The sequence below is a fragment of the Corvus hawaiiensis genome, chromosome 2 (assembly GCF_020740725.1).
Source record: "Corvus hawaiiensis isolate bCorHaw1 chromosome 2, bCorHaw1.pri.cur, whole genome shotgun sequence".
Taxonomy (NCBI): Eukaryota; Metazoa; Chordata; class Aves; order Passeriformes; family Corvidae; genus Corvus; species Corvus hawaiiensis.
This window is the reverse complement of record NC_063214.1, coordinates 65,113,305-65,131,051: the sequence shown is the minus strand read 5'-3', so window position 1 is coordinate 65,131,051 and position 17,747 is coordinate 65,113,305. Positions and strand designations below refer to the sequence as shown.

At 36.3% G+C, this 17,747-nt stretch overlaps 1 protein-coding gene across 4 annotated transcripts in view; it reads left to right on the top strand.

The window, feature by feature from the left end:
- DIAPH3 (diaphanous related formin 3) overlaps positions 1-17,747 on the top strand; it is a 210,119-nt gene that overhangs the window by 112,045 nt on the left and 80,327 nt on the right. For all 4 annotated transcript variants that reach the window (XM_048295463.1, XM_048295462.1, XM_048295461.1 and 1 more), the window contains one exon: positions 10,646-10,770. In XM_048295463.1, the coding sequence (XP_048151420.1) occupies positions 10,646-10,770 (125 nt within the window). The remainder of the gene's footprint in view (positions 1-10,645; positions 10,771-17,747) is intronic.

The window sequence follows — 17,747 nt, the reverse complement described above, 5'->3', positions numbered from 1 at the left end:
CTTGATCACCTTCAAGTAATTGTTCAGTCTTCTACAGGTTTCTCAAAACAAGCTACTTAAAGGATGCTTTTTTTTTTAGAATTCTTCCTTGACATGACTGTCCTTGTATCACCCAGCCCATTTGTAGCATGCCTTGTATCTTTTTTTGTTTTGTACTTGCTCATTCTTAAAACTTCTCTTTCAAGTTATTTCTTATGCAAAATGGTGAGCATTAGAACATTACAACATTCAGCAACTCATTTTCTTTTTATCCTTTTCAGATGAAACATTCTTGCTTCTTTCATTTCATTAAGTATTGTCCAGTGATCGTACAGTAAGCTGTTAAAATAGCTTGTAAGACTTCAAGAGCAGCGACAAGTGACTGCACCAAGTTAATGGTGAAGCTAACATATTTTCTAGTATTTTATAAATTATTAAATATTCACAGTATGTAAAAAAAGAGTATTTTTTTAAATCTTACTTTGAGAGGCAAACAGTAAGGGACATGTGACCTGTGCAATTGAAGTTTGCTTCAGGGTATTTAAGATATTTCATTTGTGGGGTGTTTTTTTCAATTGTGTGCTGAAGTTTTAGTTTTTACTTTTGTAATACTAGAAGTAGATTTAATTCACTGTTACAGTACATGAATTAAAGATACCTTTTTACTTTGAAGTATAACAAATCCTGTTTTCTAAGTGCTCTTAGATCAGCAGGAGGAACTTTCCTTGCAGCTAATGAGCTTACAGATATGACAGTTCCTGAAGATTTATGTAATTAAAGCTGTCTTTTCTTTCAAACATAATCACTTTCCTGCTTTTCTGTTAGTATTCCAGACAAGAAATATTTTGGTAATTCAGTACAATTTACTAATTTCTTATTTTATGGTATTGTAAAGATTTATATTGCATTTATCCAGGCTGCTGTTTTACTTGATTGACTCTAATTTACAAAGACCTTACAGGTAATAGTGTATTGAGTTTTTCATATTGTAATAACACTATAAAGCTGCAGATTTTCCTTTCTCTAAAAGACATTAACCCATCACAGCTTTACAAGTAACGTATTCATTTTCTCTTTTTTGAAACTTTTTAGTTTTTTTCCATAGATAATTAATTTCACTTCAAAATAAAAAAAGCTAGGAACCAAATTGAAAATGTGAAGTTTAAACTATATTAATGAAAAATAGGACACCTCCACCTAAAACACTTAAAATCATTAGGATAGCATGAGAGACAATTATTAATATATATGCTGTAAGCATTCTATATGTCATAAGGAAAGGGGTTTTTTTCTTATTAGAGAGTTTCTAAGTCAGTGGCAAATTTCTCAGTACTATTAAATAATATATTTATGCTATACATTGCTTGGGTTTTTGTTTTGATTTGGGTCACAAATTCACAGGCTCTTATTTTCAGGCTGTCAGGATTGTTTTTGTTTGGGTTGCTTTTTCTATGCTTTCAGAAAGCATTGCACACTTCATGAGTTACTCCATACTCTTATAGTCTATCAGCACCAAAATCAATAGATGGTTTCACTATCTTGCAGATGACACAGATTTCTCAGTTCCTATAGCAGACTTACAGTGTGAAATAGACTCAGTGCAGAAGCTGAAAGCAGGGTTTGAGAGAACAAAGAACCACCCTCTGTAAAAGACTGGGCTCACAACCATTTAAGGAACCTTGAAGATGCGTAAGTCCATGGGACCTGATGAGGTACTTGCATGGGTCCTGAGGGAACTGGCCAAGGAAGTGGGTAAGCCACTGTCCATCATATTTCAGAATTCATGGCAGTCTGGAGATGTTCCCACTGATTGGAAAAGAGGAAACATAACCTTCATATTTAGAAAGGCAAATAAGGAAGACCCAGGGAACTACAATCTGTTGACTCTCGCCTGAGTGCCTGGCAAAATAATGGAGCTGATCCATCTGGAAACTAGGCTAAAGGACATGGAAAATAATGAAGTGTTTGGTGACAAACAACATGGCTTCACTAAAAGCAAATCATGCCTGAAAAATTTGGTGGCCACTTATGATGGAGGTTACAGCAGTGGTGGATGAGGGAAGGACGAAAGATGTCATCTATGTGGTCTTTTCAAAGCATTTGACTGCTGTCCTGCACAACATCCTTATCTGGAGTGGAAAGACCTGGATTTCATAGATAGACCAGTCAGTGGATAGAAAATTGGCTCAATGGTCACACTGAGAGAGATGCAGTCCATGGCTCAAGATCCGTGTGGGGACCAGTGAGTGACAAGTGGTGTTCCTCAGGGAGCTGGTTTTGGGACTGGCGCTATTTAACATCTTTGTCAGTGACATGCACAGTGGGATCAAGTGCACCCTCAGCAACTTTGCCAGCAACATTAAGCTCTGTGATGCAGTTGACAGTGTAGGAAAGGGATACTATCCAGAGGAACCTGGACAAGCTTGGGAGGTGGGCCTTTTGAAGTTCAACAAGGCCAAGTACAAGGTCCTGAACCTGGGTCAGGGTAATCCCAACCACAAGGTGTAAGCTGAGCTGCATCAAAAGAGGTGTGATGGGCAGGTCAAGGGAGGTGGTTCTGCCATTCTACTCTGCTCTTGTGAGACCCCACCTGGAGTTCTGTGTCCAGCTCTGGGGCCTCCAACATAAGAACATGGACCTGTTGGAATGAGTCCAGAGGTGGACCATGACGATCATCAGAGGGCTGGAGTACCTCTCTTTGTGAAGACAGGCTGAGGGTTGGGGATGTTCAGCCTGGAGGAGAGAAGGTTCCAGAGAGACTTTTACTGCACCTTCCTCTACCTAAAGAGATCTCCAGCAAGAGAGTTGGAGAGGGAATTTTGACAAGTGCGTGTAGTGACAGGACAAGGAGGAATGGCCTTAAGCTGAAAGGGGGCAGGTTTAGATTAGACATTAGGAAGAAATTCTTCACAGTGAGGCTTGTGACTCACTGGAACAGATTGCGCAGAGAGGTTGCAGACTCCGCATTCCCAGAGGTGTTAAAGATCAGGCTGGATGGAGCTTTGAGCAACCTGATCTAGTGGAAGGTGTCCCTGCCCATGGCAGGGGTGTTAAAAGTAGAAGATCTAAAGTCCTTTCAAAGCCATACTATTCTATGATTCTATGGAATGGTAGCCCATTCAGAAATCTACCTCAAAAAGTGTTTGGAGCTAATAGGGAAACAGTTTTATCTTAGGTTTTTTTTTTTGTTTGAGAATTCCTTTTTTAAAATGCAAAGTTAATTTCCCTTTTTTTAATGTTATGTGTGGGATTTCTCTACCTCAGATGATAGTTTTCAAGAATGATGGCTATGAATTATAATCAGGAGTCTTGCTACCAAACCAGAAGTCCATTTTGAGAAGTCCGCTGACTGGAAAATCACTTTATTCCTTGCAGCTTTGAGAACTTTTAGTTTCTTGTTCTCTAAGCCACTTGGCTGCATATCAAGACACTACCCAAGAAAAATATCAAATGTATCTTATGCCTTCCTTTATATGATAAGAAGCCAGTGTATATTTTCCTTAGCTATTGAATACTCTTATAAGTTAGTCTAGAGGCAGCTAAACAAGCTAAGCATTCCTTAAAACTAGTGAAAAAAATGTGTATTTGTTGGTGGAAAAAAAGCGTCTGTATTCTTAAAGACAGAGATAGATTGCTCATAATGATGATTGTATAAATGATGCTCAAAATAGAAAACACAAAATTTTACGGCTTAAGAAATAAACAGTAATAGATGTTGAGTTGATTTGGCTTTCAAACGAGAAATATTAACTGTAAAGCCTTAAAATAAATACTGAAGTATAGCAAAGTAATGATGAAGAATTCCATATGGAAAAAGAGGATTGAGATACTGCTGTTTAAAAGGAAGAAAAAGTTTTTGAAAGTCATCTCTTTTCTTGCTGTTTGATGTCAAGACTGAGAAAGTACATAATGGTTTTAGTCACTAATTTTGCAATATGGTAGAGTACTAAGCAATAGAGGAAGTTACAAAGTAAATATTTGTCCATTAATGCAGTTCTTAGGTTAGAAGTCTATTTCAAGCTCTAAGTTGTGTGGAAGAGATTCTTTCACAAGACTGAAAAAGCTTGTTATTTTGTGGCTACTGTTTTTTTTAATTATTTGAAAAAAAGTTGGCTTTTAACTTTGAAAATCTTAGGCTAAAAATTCGTATCTATTTACAGGAAATGTACCATTTAAGACAAAAATATGCCACTCCAATATTTAAGATAGCATACCAGGAGCATTGGATATTTGAAAAGGGGAATTCAAGGTGATGTGGTTTAAAGTAAACCTTTAAATAGTTCTGCAGTTTTGTATTTATTCATGGTTTTTTGCAGTGCTGTCTATACTTGTAATGGATCAACAACTCTTGCTCTATTGGGACACAAGTCCTATATCAGCACACTGCAGATTTGACATATTCTTACATGTTCTAATTTGAACCATTTAATAATAAATTTAACTTACTGAAAATGAGTAGTTAAACACATCTCCTTGTACCTTGTCTTTTATTTTGGGTTTTTTTTTTGGTAAGTGCATTTCATGATATAAAAAATATAGCTTTAAGAGCCAATGGAACATACGCAATACTGTTATGTTTTGTAAATAATCTCTTTAATGTTTGTGGCTGTAAGTTATGTGCAGAAGTGTTATGTGACAAGTAGTTTTGAGTTCTGATTATGCCATGAACTCCTAAAAAGTAAGTGAAATACTCTGTTTCTTTAAGGCATAGAAATATATGCATGTTTTACAAGCATTAATTAGCAAATCAAATACCAAGCAAGAGCTTGAATATTTGCACATTTTTATCAAAATAGTGCTTCAGTTTCTAATATGATATTGAAGTATGCCAGTAGTCTGTGCAAGTAGCTTGCTTTCTCTATCATCTTGTGGTGATCCTGTTAAGTGGTGGATCAGGGCCAATACCTGGTGCAGTCCTTGAGCCATGTGTTATTTAAACATGGTGTAGACAGATATGTAAACAGTCCAGGATTCAGATAAAGCTGTTCAGTACTTCTAATTTCATACTCAGTCAAGGGGGTATAAATGTCTGGATGTTAATGAAAGTTTTCATTGATGTTTTAAGTGATAATGAGAATAAAGCAAAATTATATACTCTGTAGGGGAAAAATGTAGATATCTACTGAAAGACAAAAAATATCAAATGGGTGGTGCAGAAATCAATTGCAAGAGGAACCTTAAAATGGTGGAAAAGGCAATTAAAAAAATGTTGAATGCATTGTGCAGGTGTATAGACACTTGAAGGTAAGAAAGCTTAATCTTAATGAGTAGGAAGGTGCAAAGTGCATTTAGATGGACATGTAGACTTGTGTCTTGCTACCTCTGTACCTTACGGAGTTAAAGTGGCGAGGTTGGGTAGAAGACTGATAAAAGTGACCACTTTTAAATTTTTATTTTAAACACTACTAGACTGATCTTCATTGCCCTTCATGCTAATAGTTCATTGTGAATCATTATTAACCACTCTCACTGCATATTCAAAGCAGTTAGTTATTCACAATTATAACCTAAAATATCTGCAAGTGTACAACACACTGCAGTCAGCTCAGCACTTAGTGGTCTGAGTCCCCAAGGAAGCAGGTGAGGAGGCTCAAGAACTCTTCAGCAAGGGAAGCTGCAACTGATGCAAGGGACTTCTTTCTGCTCCCTCTGAATTTCATTTCTGTTATAAGATGGTTTTGTCTCTTGACAGAGCTTGGTCCACCACTGTACCATATCACTGTGTGCTGTGCAACGCTGGGGGACCTTGATCCCTGTGCTCGGAGCTAGTGCCATATCCTCTTGCTTGGCCATTTTTTCCTGCTTGTGTTAGCAGCTGCTTCTTTCTTTTGGTAGCAGCTCAGTGAGGAATAACTGACAACAGTGAATTGTCATTCAGGTGTTTCTGTCTTCAGCTGTTTCCCATATTTACAAGTTCTGAGCTTAAACCGTACATTATAAAAAGAGATGTGGTGTCAGACTGCATTTCACTCAGGAGGTTCTTGAAGTTTATAACAAGTCCAGCAGGCCAGGGCTCTTGTGGAGGTAGTACAGGGTATAGCTGCTGTAAGATCTGAGGCCTATTACTAATGATGATAGTAATATTATTACTGTTGAACTGTGTACAAAAATGCTTCCACATCGTTTAGCAATTACACTACGTTAGTGTGCTCATATTTGAATTCAAAATAGGCGACAAAAATCCTACTTAGCTGCTTTTTTTCATGTGTGCAGCTGAAGTCTGGTCTGGCTACAGAAGGGAAAGACTGAATGCTAAAGAGCCAGTGGCAATGTCAGGGCTTTGAGGGAAAAAAGATCTCAAAAAGAGTGTTGTATGCACCTTAGGCACGCACATGCACAAAGAAGAAAGGGGAAAGAAAGGCAAGAAAGCCAAGAAATTGCTATAGAGACAAGGGAAATCATTATTTTGGGAGAAAAAAAGCATAAATACTGTATTTTTAGTGCTGTGTGACACTGAGTATATCTGAGTAGATCTTATGCTAGTCTTAATGGATATTTCAGATCTTTGCTGGTGTTTGCAGAAACCCTCAATACTTTTCCTCTGTAATATTTCTTTGTTAGTGCTCTAAATCCACCTGAAAATATGGGTGGGGTTTTCTTGTTCGTTATTGGGCTGCTTTGGGCTATATTTTGTCATTTAATTTCACTTTTAAATGCTGCATTAATAGTATGAGGACAATTTTAGAGAATTATTCAGTAAACTCAATCAGTCCAGTGTGATTTTCACATGGCAAAACCAATAGTATATTTCCAGATTTTTTTAAAATAATATGGTATAATTTTCTCTATCAGGCTAGAGGTCAGTTTGTTACTCTCTCAGAATAAAGGGGCCATAATAGCACAAGGGAAGCAAAGTACCTGTGGGCAAGAGGAAGAGCATCATGATAAGGAGATAGCAACAGCCAAGCAAATTGTCATACAGGATGGGCACGTAAGATTTCTGAAATAACAACTGACGCAAAAAGTAGCAAAAGGTTTGCAGCAATAGAAATGAGAGACCATGCGAGTATTGCTTCACTTTGGAGAATTATTTCTAGTATTTAAGATAAAACAGGTAAAATTTCAAAGCTAGATGAAATATTGTTTTAATTTTAAGCAAGTATAATGATCTGGGGATGGGACAGAGTGGAGCAAAAAGTCTCCACAGAAATTTGTTGAAAGAAAAAAAATCAGAGTGCTGTATTCTCATACTGTAAACACCTGTTTCGTATTCTGCATCCTGAGGTAACTGAGATAAAACTAGAAGTTTAGTAAGTACATTTCTTACCAAGTTTGCTGTGGCTGTAGTAATGTCTTACTATAGAATATTTAAGAAATTGAAAAAAGAGTGATTTGAGCAATTCCATATCTCTTTATCTGACTTTATTGATATGAAAGTTACAGGGGAAAGAATAATCCACAATAGAGGTTAATCAGAGTAGCGTAAAATAAAATTGAATTTATTGCTATCTTTGGTTATTATTTTTTTTCTTTTTTTTCAATCCCATGAAATCTATGTTGACTTCAGTAAAGCACTTTGTATTATGTACAAAGGGAGAATATTCATTAGAATAAAAAGTAGAAGAAACAAAGTACTGTCTTAAAAGGAATGTGGCCAAAAAAATATATATAAAATTGTGGTATTGCACCAATGACTGTGTCTGACACAGGGTTAGATAGTTTGCCAGATGAGATGGGTATTGGGTTGTCATCACTGAGTGATCCTGAGGAAGCAGAATAAAAGAAATTAAAATCAATAGCATGAAGTACAAGATCATGCATCTTGATACTGTAATAAGGGCTTTGGCCAAGAAAAAAAGGATATTTTATTGGAAGTTAATCAGATAAGGTATTCCCAGAAGAACTGGAGAAATTGTAATGCAGAAATTAAAGGGCTGGTGAGTCATCACCTGAAATACTGTGCAGAAATATTTGAAAAGAGAAGCAGTTGAAGAGGCTTCCGGAATAATTGTAATATTAGAAAAAACAGATTCAGAAGAGGAAGCCCTAAGAATGAAGTTGTTTTAACCATAAAAAGCAGATGGTGGGAAATCTAATTATTGCTGACAATAGCAGGAGCCATTTTGGAAGAGAGCTTTGGGAGTTTTGGGGGTATGATTGGGTGTAAGTTAGGAGATTGTTTAGGCACACATGCATTGTATTCAGTGAACAGCTTGGTTTTGTGGGCTCTCTAGCATTCAAAACCCCAGGGTTTGACTTTGTTTTTTAACTAGCATATGAGTTGTGTACTTCAGTTTGGCTTGGGTTTATTTCTGAATCCTTCCAGGATTAGGGGTTAAAGTTAACGAGTTTTTTTCCCTTTTCTGCCATTCTTCTATATCCCTTCAGATTTTATACCATGCCTTTCAAAGGGACACAATAAAAGGTTGGCAAGTATTTTATATGATCTTTTTTTGGAAGAGCTGATTATATTTAGAGGTTTGATTTTTTTTTTTTAATCTGTTTTCACTAAATTGAAAGCTGCAAAGACAACAGTACCAAACTTAATAGCAGCATATTGTGAACTAGCCTTTACTTGAGGCTATCATTAGAAATACAGTCGTAAAGGGAAATATATCTAATAGTTTTACACTGCTAAAAGCAAAGATTTGCTGAAATCTTAAGTTCTAAAACAATTTAAGATCATGACAGAGGAAAAAACCTCTTCAGGGCAAAATACAGATATAAAGATTCTTGATCAAATATGTAAATGTTCAGTGTCAAAAAAACTGAAGTACTAGAGTGAAAAACTGGCTTTTCTGGAAGCAAGAGCTTTAAAATCTCTTGTATAGAACCTATTCATCAGCTCTAGGCACTGAGTTATTTTGCTGGGTTTCTCATCTGGGTAAAATAGTGTAGGTGTTACTCAGCTGCCACCTGCAATTGGTGTAGAGGAGTTTTTGGTGGGTTGGGCTTTTGTATTGTTTTTAAATCTCTGTTACTTGCCAGCTCTCATGATTTTGACATTATGTACTATATGTACTATAGGTATATGTCACACTAATTTATACTATGAACTCTTTATGCAAGATAAATGGTCTTGTGAAGAGTCCTATCAATAATTACATTAGGCATAAGTTGTTGTAATTGTGTTTCGTAGCAGCTTTCTAAGTAAATCAGTGACTTAAAATGGTGTGTGCCAAACCCTCAGATGCTTCTCATGACAGCAGAAGTATGACTTTCTATTAAAATCAGGTTTGTTTCTGGGACCAGTGAAGACTGAAACTTGTCTTAGTCAATATTGTCAGCTTCTAATTTTAGCTATGCTCCCCAAACAAAGCAGTTTTTTAATTACTGAAGCCAACTGGCCTAACTGGTGATGATTTGGGTTTACCAATTGCTGAGTGAAAATCTGCAAGTCTAACATACAATTGAGAAACTGTTTTTTGAGTAACCAGAGACTTTCAAAAATGGTGATTATGAGGCAATTTGTCACATTGCCATGGATCATTTTAGAGTTGTGTTAACCATTCTGCTATGAATGGGATTGTAGTTGCTATGCAGCATTTTACTCTGGTCATTTGGGGTCTCTGTCAGGCTTTTTTCAGAGAATTGTGTTTATACTATGTATTTTATATTTTCTCTCACATAACTATTTGGTAGATGAAATTATGGATCCACTACAGATCCTAGTAACATAGGGACACAGACTTTCTCCAAGGAGGTTTTTTTTTTAAGATGAAGATGAAGGTAACTATACCTTTACAGGTACAGTATATTATGAATTAAATAAATAATTAAAAAGAGAAAAACCCTCATTAGACTAGAATTCACAGTGTGTTCTTACATCCTTATATATTGCTCCTATCAAACTTAACTAAAGTTGACTTCATAAATAATCAGAATTAAGTTTGAACTGATGGCAATAATATAGATCTAAGATAGAATACATGCTAACAAGTTATCTTCAGATTACTCTGGTCCTGGTCATCTTGATATTTCAATCAGCTATTTGCAGATCAAGCTTTCCACTTTACATGTGTTGCTTCAAATGGATGAAAGTTGTAGTTCTCTTTTCCTGGCAAGAAAATTTGCACTTTTTCTACATCCTTCTGTAAATCCCCGATGTTTCAGCTCCACTCCTTTTTTTTACCTAAGTCCATGTGTTGCTCTCTTGTACCCCTTCAAGTGCTTGGCAAGCACTTTTGCTCTGACAAATTGTTGAGTTTTTTATCACACATAGTGGTAGAGAATTGAGGTTTAGGTTTCATGCATAGGTGTTTAATAGCCCCATTTTCTGTGTTTGAGAATCTTACTTTCTTCATGATCTTCCATACAAATGTTTATATTTTCTGTTCTAACAGAATGAGATGGCAAAAAGCTTTGTGGTTCTTCGAATATGTTGAAAACTTGTCCTTTGGTTAATCAGAAGAGACAGACTGGCATATGTATATCTCAGGTTATTTAAAACGGAGTGTTAATTGCAATGCAAAACCTTGGGCATAAAAACAAATGAAAATACAGCATTCAAACAGCATACATCTAATCAGAATAAGAAATCTGCCTAAGTAAAGGGAGCTGAACATTGTAGCGTGACCTCCTCATCTTGCATTGTAATTTGTTCAGTGTGCTTTTATTTCAGAATTAACAATGTAGTATGCTGACTTGGGTAAGGTTTTAACTCGTGTATTTTGAAAACTATGGTGTTTGTTTAGTGTGTTAACAGAATGAATGTTGTGTATTTTAGTCTCAGCAGAAAACCTGGAGAAGAGCCTTAAACATATGGAGAGGCAACTTCAGCAGCTTGAGAAGGATTTGCAGACTTTTCCAGTTCCTGAAGATAAGCACGATAAGTTTGTAGCAAAAATGTCAATATCCTTTAGAGCACTCTTAAAAAACAGAACAAAAATCCCTAAGTAGTTTAACTGCATTGCTTTAAATTTTAAATTTCTTTGCATAACTTCTGTCTAGTTTGTAGCATGTATTTTTGAAAAATATAGCTTGTTTTTCCTCTCAAAAATTAAATACATGAGCAGTCCAATTAAAGGGTTCCTCTGAAGTGGAATGAATGAGGAAAAAAATGCTTACTGTCAGGTTTTACACTGTACATGAATTTCTTAACTTAGTGAAAAGAAGTTATAATAGGAATGTTAAGCACCCTAGTGTTACATGGTATTTTTATGTCAGAGTCTCTTAGAAAAATGTCTGTCACCCTGTGTCTCTTTTTTTTTCTTGTGTATGCATTACCATTGTGAATGTTTTTATACATGGTACCGCAGAACCAGAAAATTTCTGTTATTTCAGAAATGAGATTCATAGCTCATGAAAACTGTTTTCTGGTGTTATTTTTGAAAAAATTCTTTTTCTCATTATTTATTCCAAATCATGCAGCCAACTTTACTGCCTGTCTTTCATAAGAACAGCTAGTGACATGAAGGTAATAATTTAAACAGGAAAAAAACCATTCTTTTAGCAAATGTTGGCCATATATGCTTAGCACCAAGACTAATCTGGAAGCAGAAATATGAGCAGACAGGTTGAAATTTGCTCTGCATGCATGGTTAGGTTGTTACCTAGCTGGAAGACTGCTTTGTTATGTACAGAGGCTGGGGGACTCAGGACACGGTCCTCTTGATTCATCTCATCCTATTGCACAAGACATGGCAAGGGACCCTGAGGCTGAGTGCATGTACTGGTTCTTCTTGTGTTAGGGACAGTTCTGTCTTCATTAGATTCACTGCAACCTAAGAGTTTGCAATTTAGCTTCAGGCCTTCTCTGGCCACTGTGGGTTATCTTAACCTTCCAGTGTTGGTACTAATTTTTTGTAAGGTTGGGTATTTCGTTGTTGAGGTTATTCTATTTATTGTTGGTGGTGATGCCATTTTTTCTCAGCTCAATGTGTTTTTGGGAGATGTATTGCACCACCAGCATGGTGTGTCTACAGTACGAAACGTAAGTTTGGTCCCTGAAGAAACAGATAGCACAACAGGAGAACTAGGATATGGGTCCTGAAGGCAAGAGATCAAATATTGCCAGGAAGGTAGAGGAAAATATATCCATGAGAGCTTTTGGACAATATTGCTAGGACTTAAAAAGTCTGTGTTTTGTTTGGAAAATTATATTTAGTCTAGGAAGTTAGGAATGGGAAGCACTTTTAAAAAGTCTGAACTATGAAAAAGGACAGGTCCTTCTGAATCTGTTAGAATAGAATAGACTATTTCAGTTGGAAGGGACCTACAGCAATCATCTACCCAAAATAGTCATGATGCAGGCACTTCAAATACCCTCTTAACTTTTTGCACTTTTTAGCTAAGGACTAGGTTTTGAAGGAACAGAGAGTATACAGCTTTCCTTTGACATGTAGTTATGAAAAAGATAAGAAATAAATTAGCAAAATTCAATTGAGAATGAGTGAATCCTCCCAAAATTTAAGAAGGAGAGCAAGAGAAAAGTTGATGAATAAAGATGTACTTATATGCTAATACCAAACATCTAAAATCCAAAAATGATTATGTAGGATGCCTCATTTCCCTTTGTGTTACTGACATTTTGGGCATTTATGAAACTTCCTAGCAGAAATGACTGGAATACTGTGATAAAAGGTTATAAATTGTATTTAAGACAGAGTAAGTAGACAGACCTTGTCAATAAACAGCATAATTTTTTCGGGGATTGAAATTCTATTCCCATATATGAAGACCATTAGAGCACTTTACTGATCACTTAAAAAGGATAGCAATCATCTTAGGAAATGCAAAGGAGGATCTACACTTCGTCTTTTTCAGCCATCTCAAAAGCTCTAATCCTGCCAGAGAAGACATGGATTATCAATGCCTGCCAAGAAGATAAGTCATAGCCATAAAGTTAAATTTGTTCTTTGCATCAGTTTTCTCTAGGGAGAACTTCAGTTGACCCTACTGTGTAATATTTTAAATGGAATAATGATGTTAAATGAAGGAATCAGTAGAATTCTTTTTCTTAATAGAAAATAAATAGCAATAAATGCCCAAGAGTAAACAGTGGTCACAGAACACTTGAAAAAAATTCAAAATTAACTCAAATATAAACTTAATGGACTACAGATTCTTACATGAACTAAGCTAGCTGAAGACACAAAGGAATCATAGAATTGAAGAATCGTAGAATAATTTGGGTTGGATGGAACCTTAAGGATCATCTGTTTTCAACCCCCCTGCTGTGGGCAGGAACAATTTTCACTAGACCAGGTCAAAGCTGAAAAGAAGCCCATAAGTTTTTTAGAAGGGCTACAAGGAGGGTCTGCAAGTCATGCTTCTCTACCAAGAAAACTGATGAAGACTAAATACAAAATGAACATGTATTTATTTGAAATAAAATAAAGGGAAACCATCCTTTGCAGGTCTATTGCAGCATGCAGATAAATATAAGAAGTCAGTAGAACATAACTGAATTTCCATCCATGTTTCAACAAGGTGTTTTAACAAAGACTTCTAAGGAAAGAAATTTCTTAGGTTATAAAGTGGTTTGATTACTTTTTTTTTCTGGATTAATGTCTTTGAAAAAAATCCTGTTGTTAAAGGGAGATACTGGCAGATGCTGACAAAGCAGCAAGTGAACTTCAGTGATTATAGAGTAATAGATCTGAAGAAGAAACACTCTTATTAGAACAATCGGGAACAAATGCAGTTGAGAGCAAGCAGAAAACATAAACAATAAGATACTATAAAAATCAGCAATACTCTTACATCATCAGTTCTTCCATTACCCCATCTCAAAAAGTGTAGTGTATATCTACTGATGTGGCAGAGAATGGGGGCAATGTGCAGCAATTGGCAATAGGTTATGCATATGGGATATTTTAATAGAGTAATACTCAGATGGTGGAAAATCAAGAAAATTAAGACAATACAGTAAAAATACTTGTAATTTTGTGTCCCCTATGGAAGGAAAGAGAGGAGTATATTCTTTGTGTCCCATGTGAAATACTGTCCAGTTGCTTAAAACATACTAACAGAAATGTTTTCTTGGACAATGGACAATTAAACCGAAGATGTGAATGAATTTCATATAAGGCTGAGATAGGTAGCTAAAGAATGTACATCAGGAACTATTAAGCACAGCAGTCCAGAGTAGCTTTAGCTCAGAAGGACTAACATGCAGAATGCTAGAAACTGAGTACTGCACCACTTGAATTATCATGCTGTATTTGCCAAGTTTCCTTTCCTCCTTGTTTTCCCTAATTGTTGGGTATTGACTGCTGCCAGAAACAGGCAAAATAAATATTTGGTCCTACTTAAAATAAATCAGTACAGGTAAAACCAACTGTTACGATCTGATTAGTGACCTGAGACCATATGCTAAAGTCAATAATACACATTTTATTTAACAGTAAAAGGGGGTGAGGGGGGGGAAGGGAGGGAGATGTAAAGCAGGAGATAGTCCCCACACGTCGATCCAGTGGCATGCTGTTGGTCTTTCTTCGCCCTGGGCTTCTTGGTGGTGGTGTGTCCTGAGGTGGTTCAAAACTTTTCACTATTTTTACATTTTAGCAAACAAAGGAATTAATGCTCATTGGCTACACAGTTCTCTTCCTGCATTGGTTAAATGATTGCTTTGCTTCTAATGCTAGTTAGTCTCGTGCTGTCTTTCTCTTCGAGTCGGTGTGATTCTTGGTTCAGTGGGTTGTGATATTCCCCTGCAAAAAAACTTAATTACCTTTTACCCAGTCAGAGCTGATTTCAGCACAGTTGCTGAGTTGGATTTCCTTGTGGACCATAAATTCTGCATTCTTTGTGTCCATTATCAGTGATCTATTTTTCTCCCCCAGCTCTCTTAACCCACCCCTAGGTCTGAGATAATGCTCAGATAATAGTACTGCCTTTATCTTACCTTGAGTTCCTGTCACAGTGGCTTAATTTATTAATCCCTAGGAGGCATATCTGGGGAGGGGCATCTTCAGTGGTCACAGCAGCCCATCTGTCACATAACTTGGGGTGATCTTTGTTTGACCAGTGATATGTGTATTTGCAGTTGCTTCTTTCCACAGTTTGCCAGTGGGAATTTTTGTCTGAATGTGTTAACCAGGATGTGCTACCCAGATCTCACCTTTGCCAGGCGTTGGAGTTGGAAACATCTTGTTACTCCCTTCTGTGCTTATCTCATGGCAAAGTCCTTCTGTGGCCTAAAGAGTGTTTGAGACAGGCAGCTGTGCTCTATTAGTCCTTACACCAGCCATACTGTATATTTCATTGTTTTAGACTATTCAAATACAGTATTTTGAATAGTAAATATTATGAACAAAGTAGTTTGCCCTCACCTACTACCTGACCCAGAAGACAGACAGCAATTTCTAAACAGCATAGTTGCATATGGTTTCTAGTCATGTCTGTGAACACACTAATTAAAGCAGCTCACTTTTAGAAAAACAGGAACTTCAATAAATTACGAAGCAGAAAAGGTTTGATGTAAAGGTTAGATAATCCTGCACAGCATGATGAAACCTGGAGCTGTCTTTACTTTTATTCCTATGACAAGGAAATCTGAATGGTGCTGATGTCTTGAAAAGCATGCAGCTCATGAAAAGAAACCAGCAGGAAATCTGAAAAAGGAAGGATAGTGCTTTGTTGAAAATAATTTTTCATCCCGAGTACAATTAAGCTCCATGGACAAGCAGGCTATTACATCCTGTTGCTAAATATCACAACCCAAAGCCCCCTAATGAACTGATTAGCATTCTTGTTTCTTTAGGAAGTCAGAGATATGCACAGTTGGTTCACTCTTTTATTGACAAAATCTGTAATTATGAATATTTCTCCTATATATTAGATTGTGTTAATTTGTGAGCCATCATGTGTATGCTAGCTGAAAAGAAATAGTTATTATTGCAATTCTTCTGTTTCCTTTAATTAGGAAAGTCAAAGAATATTGAATTGATATTGATCTAACGTATTAAATCCATCAAGTTAAATGTTCCATAAAAAGCACAGTGAACAAAATACACTTGTATGTTCAAAATAAAAATTTAGTGGGTTTATGGAGAGTATTTAAATTGCATATTAAAACTTTAATTAAGTGATTCAGTCAACATGCTCTTTATCAGTACAACTCCCATCTTGTGATTTTTTAAGCAGCAGCTGAGAAAGTTTGAGCTTAGTGATAAAAGTAGTGTTGATGGTGTTCTTTTACAGAAACTTACGGAACTAATACTTGAGAGACAATCAGTTGATTGCTGCCTTTCAGCTAGGAAAAAAGTTCTTTCTTTTGATCAATTCGCTGTTCCTTTGCTATTTAATTTGATTTGTTGACATTGCAGAAAGGGAAGGAAGAAACGGGACTTAAATGAGTCAGAGCCTTCACTACCAAGTGAGGTAGAAGAAACCCATTTCAACTGCAGGGAAGGGACTACTTACTACCTCCAAACTGTTGGTTACTTAATTGACCTCATAGTTTGAAGTTCCCCCTGTGCAACATAAACTGAATCTGTAAGATGTCCTTGCATCCTAAGGACTTTGAAGATTACAGGACCTGAGCTCTTCAGGTAAAAAAAGGTTGTATGTCTCTCTTTGAGAGAGCATCAAGATGTTTAGTGTGTGGACAGGTAATGAGATAGAGCTTTTGGTAAATTTAATTAAAGTCTACAATTCATTTAGTGTCTGGACTTAGGGCATATATTAGAGCTAGCACTGGTTTTACTTGTAATATATGATATATACACAGTGAATGCAGCAGCTTTGTGTGATAGAAATACCTGCCAATTTGTTTTAGTAGTATAACAGAGATAAGTAGGAGTGAATCAAAGAAAAGGTATTATTTGACAAGTACTCTTCAGAAGGTACTAATTTAAAAATCTAAACATTTCTGTGTGTTTCTTGAATTATTATATTCAGATGCAGAATTTTTCTGTTGAACCTTGCTTATAGGTATATAGAAAGAAGTCTCTCTGACATGTATTTTTCAGACAATTGCAACCATTTTCCCAAAATGTGGGAAATCCTTAACAGAGCCCTACGGCATTCACACCACTTGCTCTTAATAGAAAATCATTTGTTCAAATGGTTTGAAGTGACCTCAAAGTCTTTTTGCATCAGTCTTCAAAAGGTTTGCCATGTTTTGTGGAGATTGTTGTCATCTAGTATAGTGGCGGTCTCAGTTCCCTTTTGAAGATTCTGCTGAAAAAGAAGTGGTTAATATTGGGGTCTTTTAAAGAAGAAGTTGAGATTAACATTATTCATTATCTTTTCTAGGGTAATAGCTGCCTTTACTGGGCTCGATATGCTGCACTGTATTAGTATTTTATATACCACAGTATATTAAAATCAGTATAAATTTCAGAGAAGCAATTCACTGTGAAGAGAGCTGCCAGAATACGCAAGACCAAACATACAGCAGTTAGAAATTTTGCCACAGATCTTAAACTTGTCTCAGCTGTGCATTAATTAGCTGAATGATCTGTAGTCCAGTGGTTCCAAAAAGGCAGTCCATGAAGTAAAGCCACTTCTGAAAAAGTTAACAAGTACCAAACTTGTTCAGTTCATTTTCTTCCCACCTGTGTTGTAGCTCAGCTGTACTTGTGTCTTCATTCATCCAAAACCAATGAATTGTGTAGTTGATAATGCATATGTATCAACCTGTTCATAATAATTACAGTTGGGATTGCTGTACTCAGTAGTATTCCCTGTTGTTTCCAGTTTAGCTGGAGCTGGCTAACAAAAGCCATATTTAAGGAGAAAAGGAAGAGGAGTTATTAAAAATACCTAAATTGAAGCACAGTCTCAGTAGAATGCCAACATCTTAGGGGTATCCCATAATGCACCAGATGGAAAATAAAAATCTCAGGATTCATTGTGTCTGGCAAAACATCTTGTCAGCG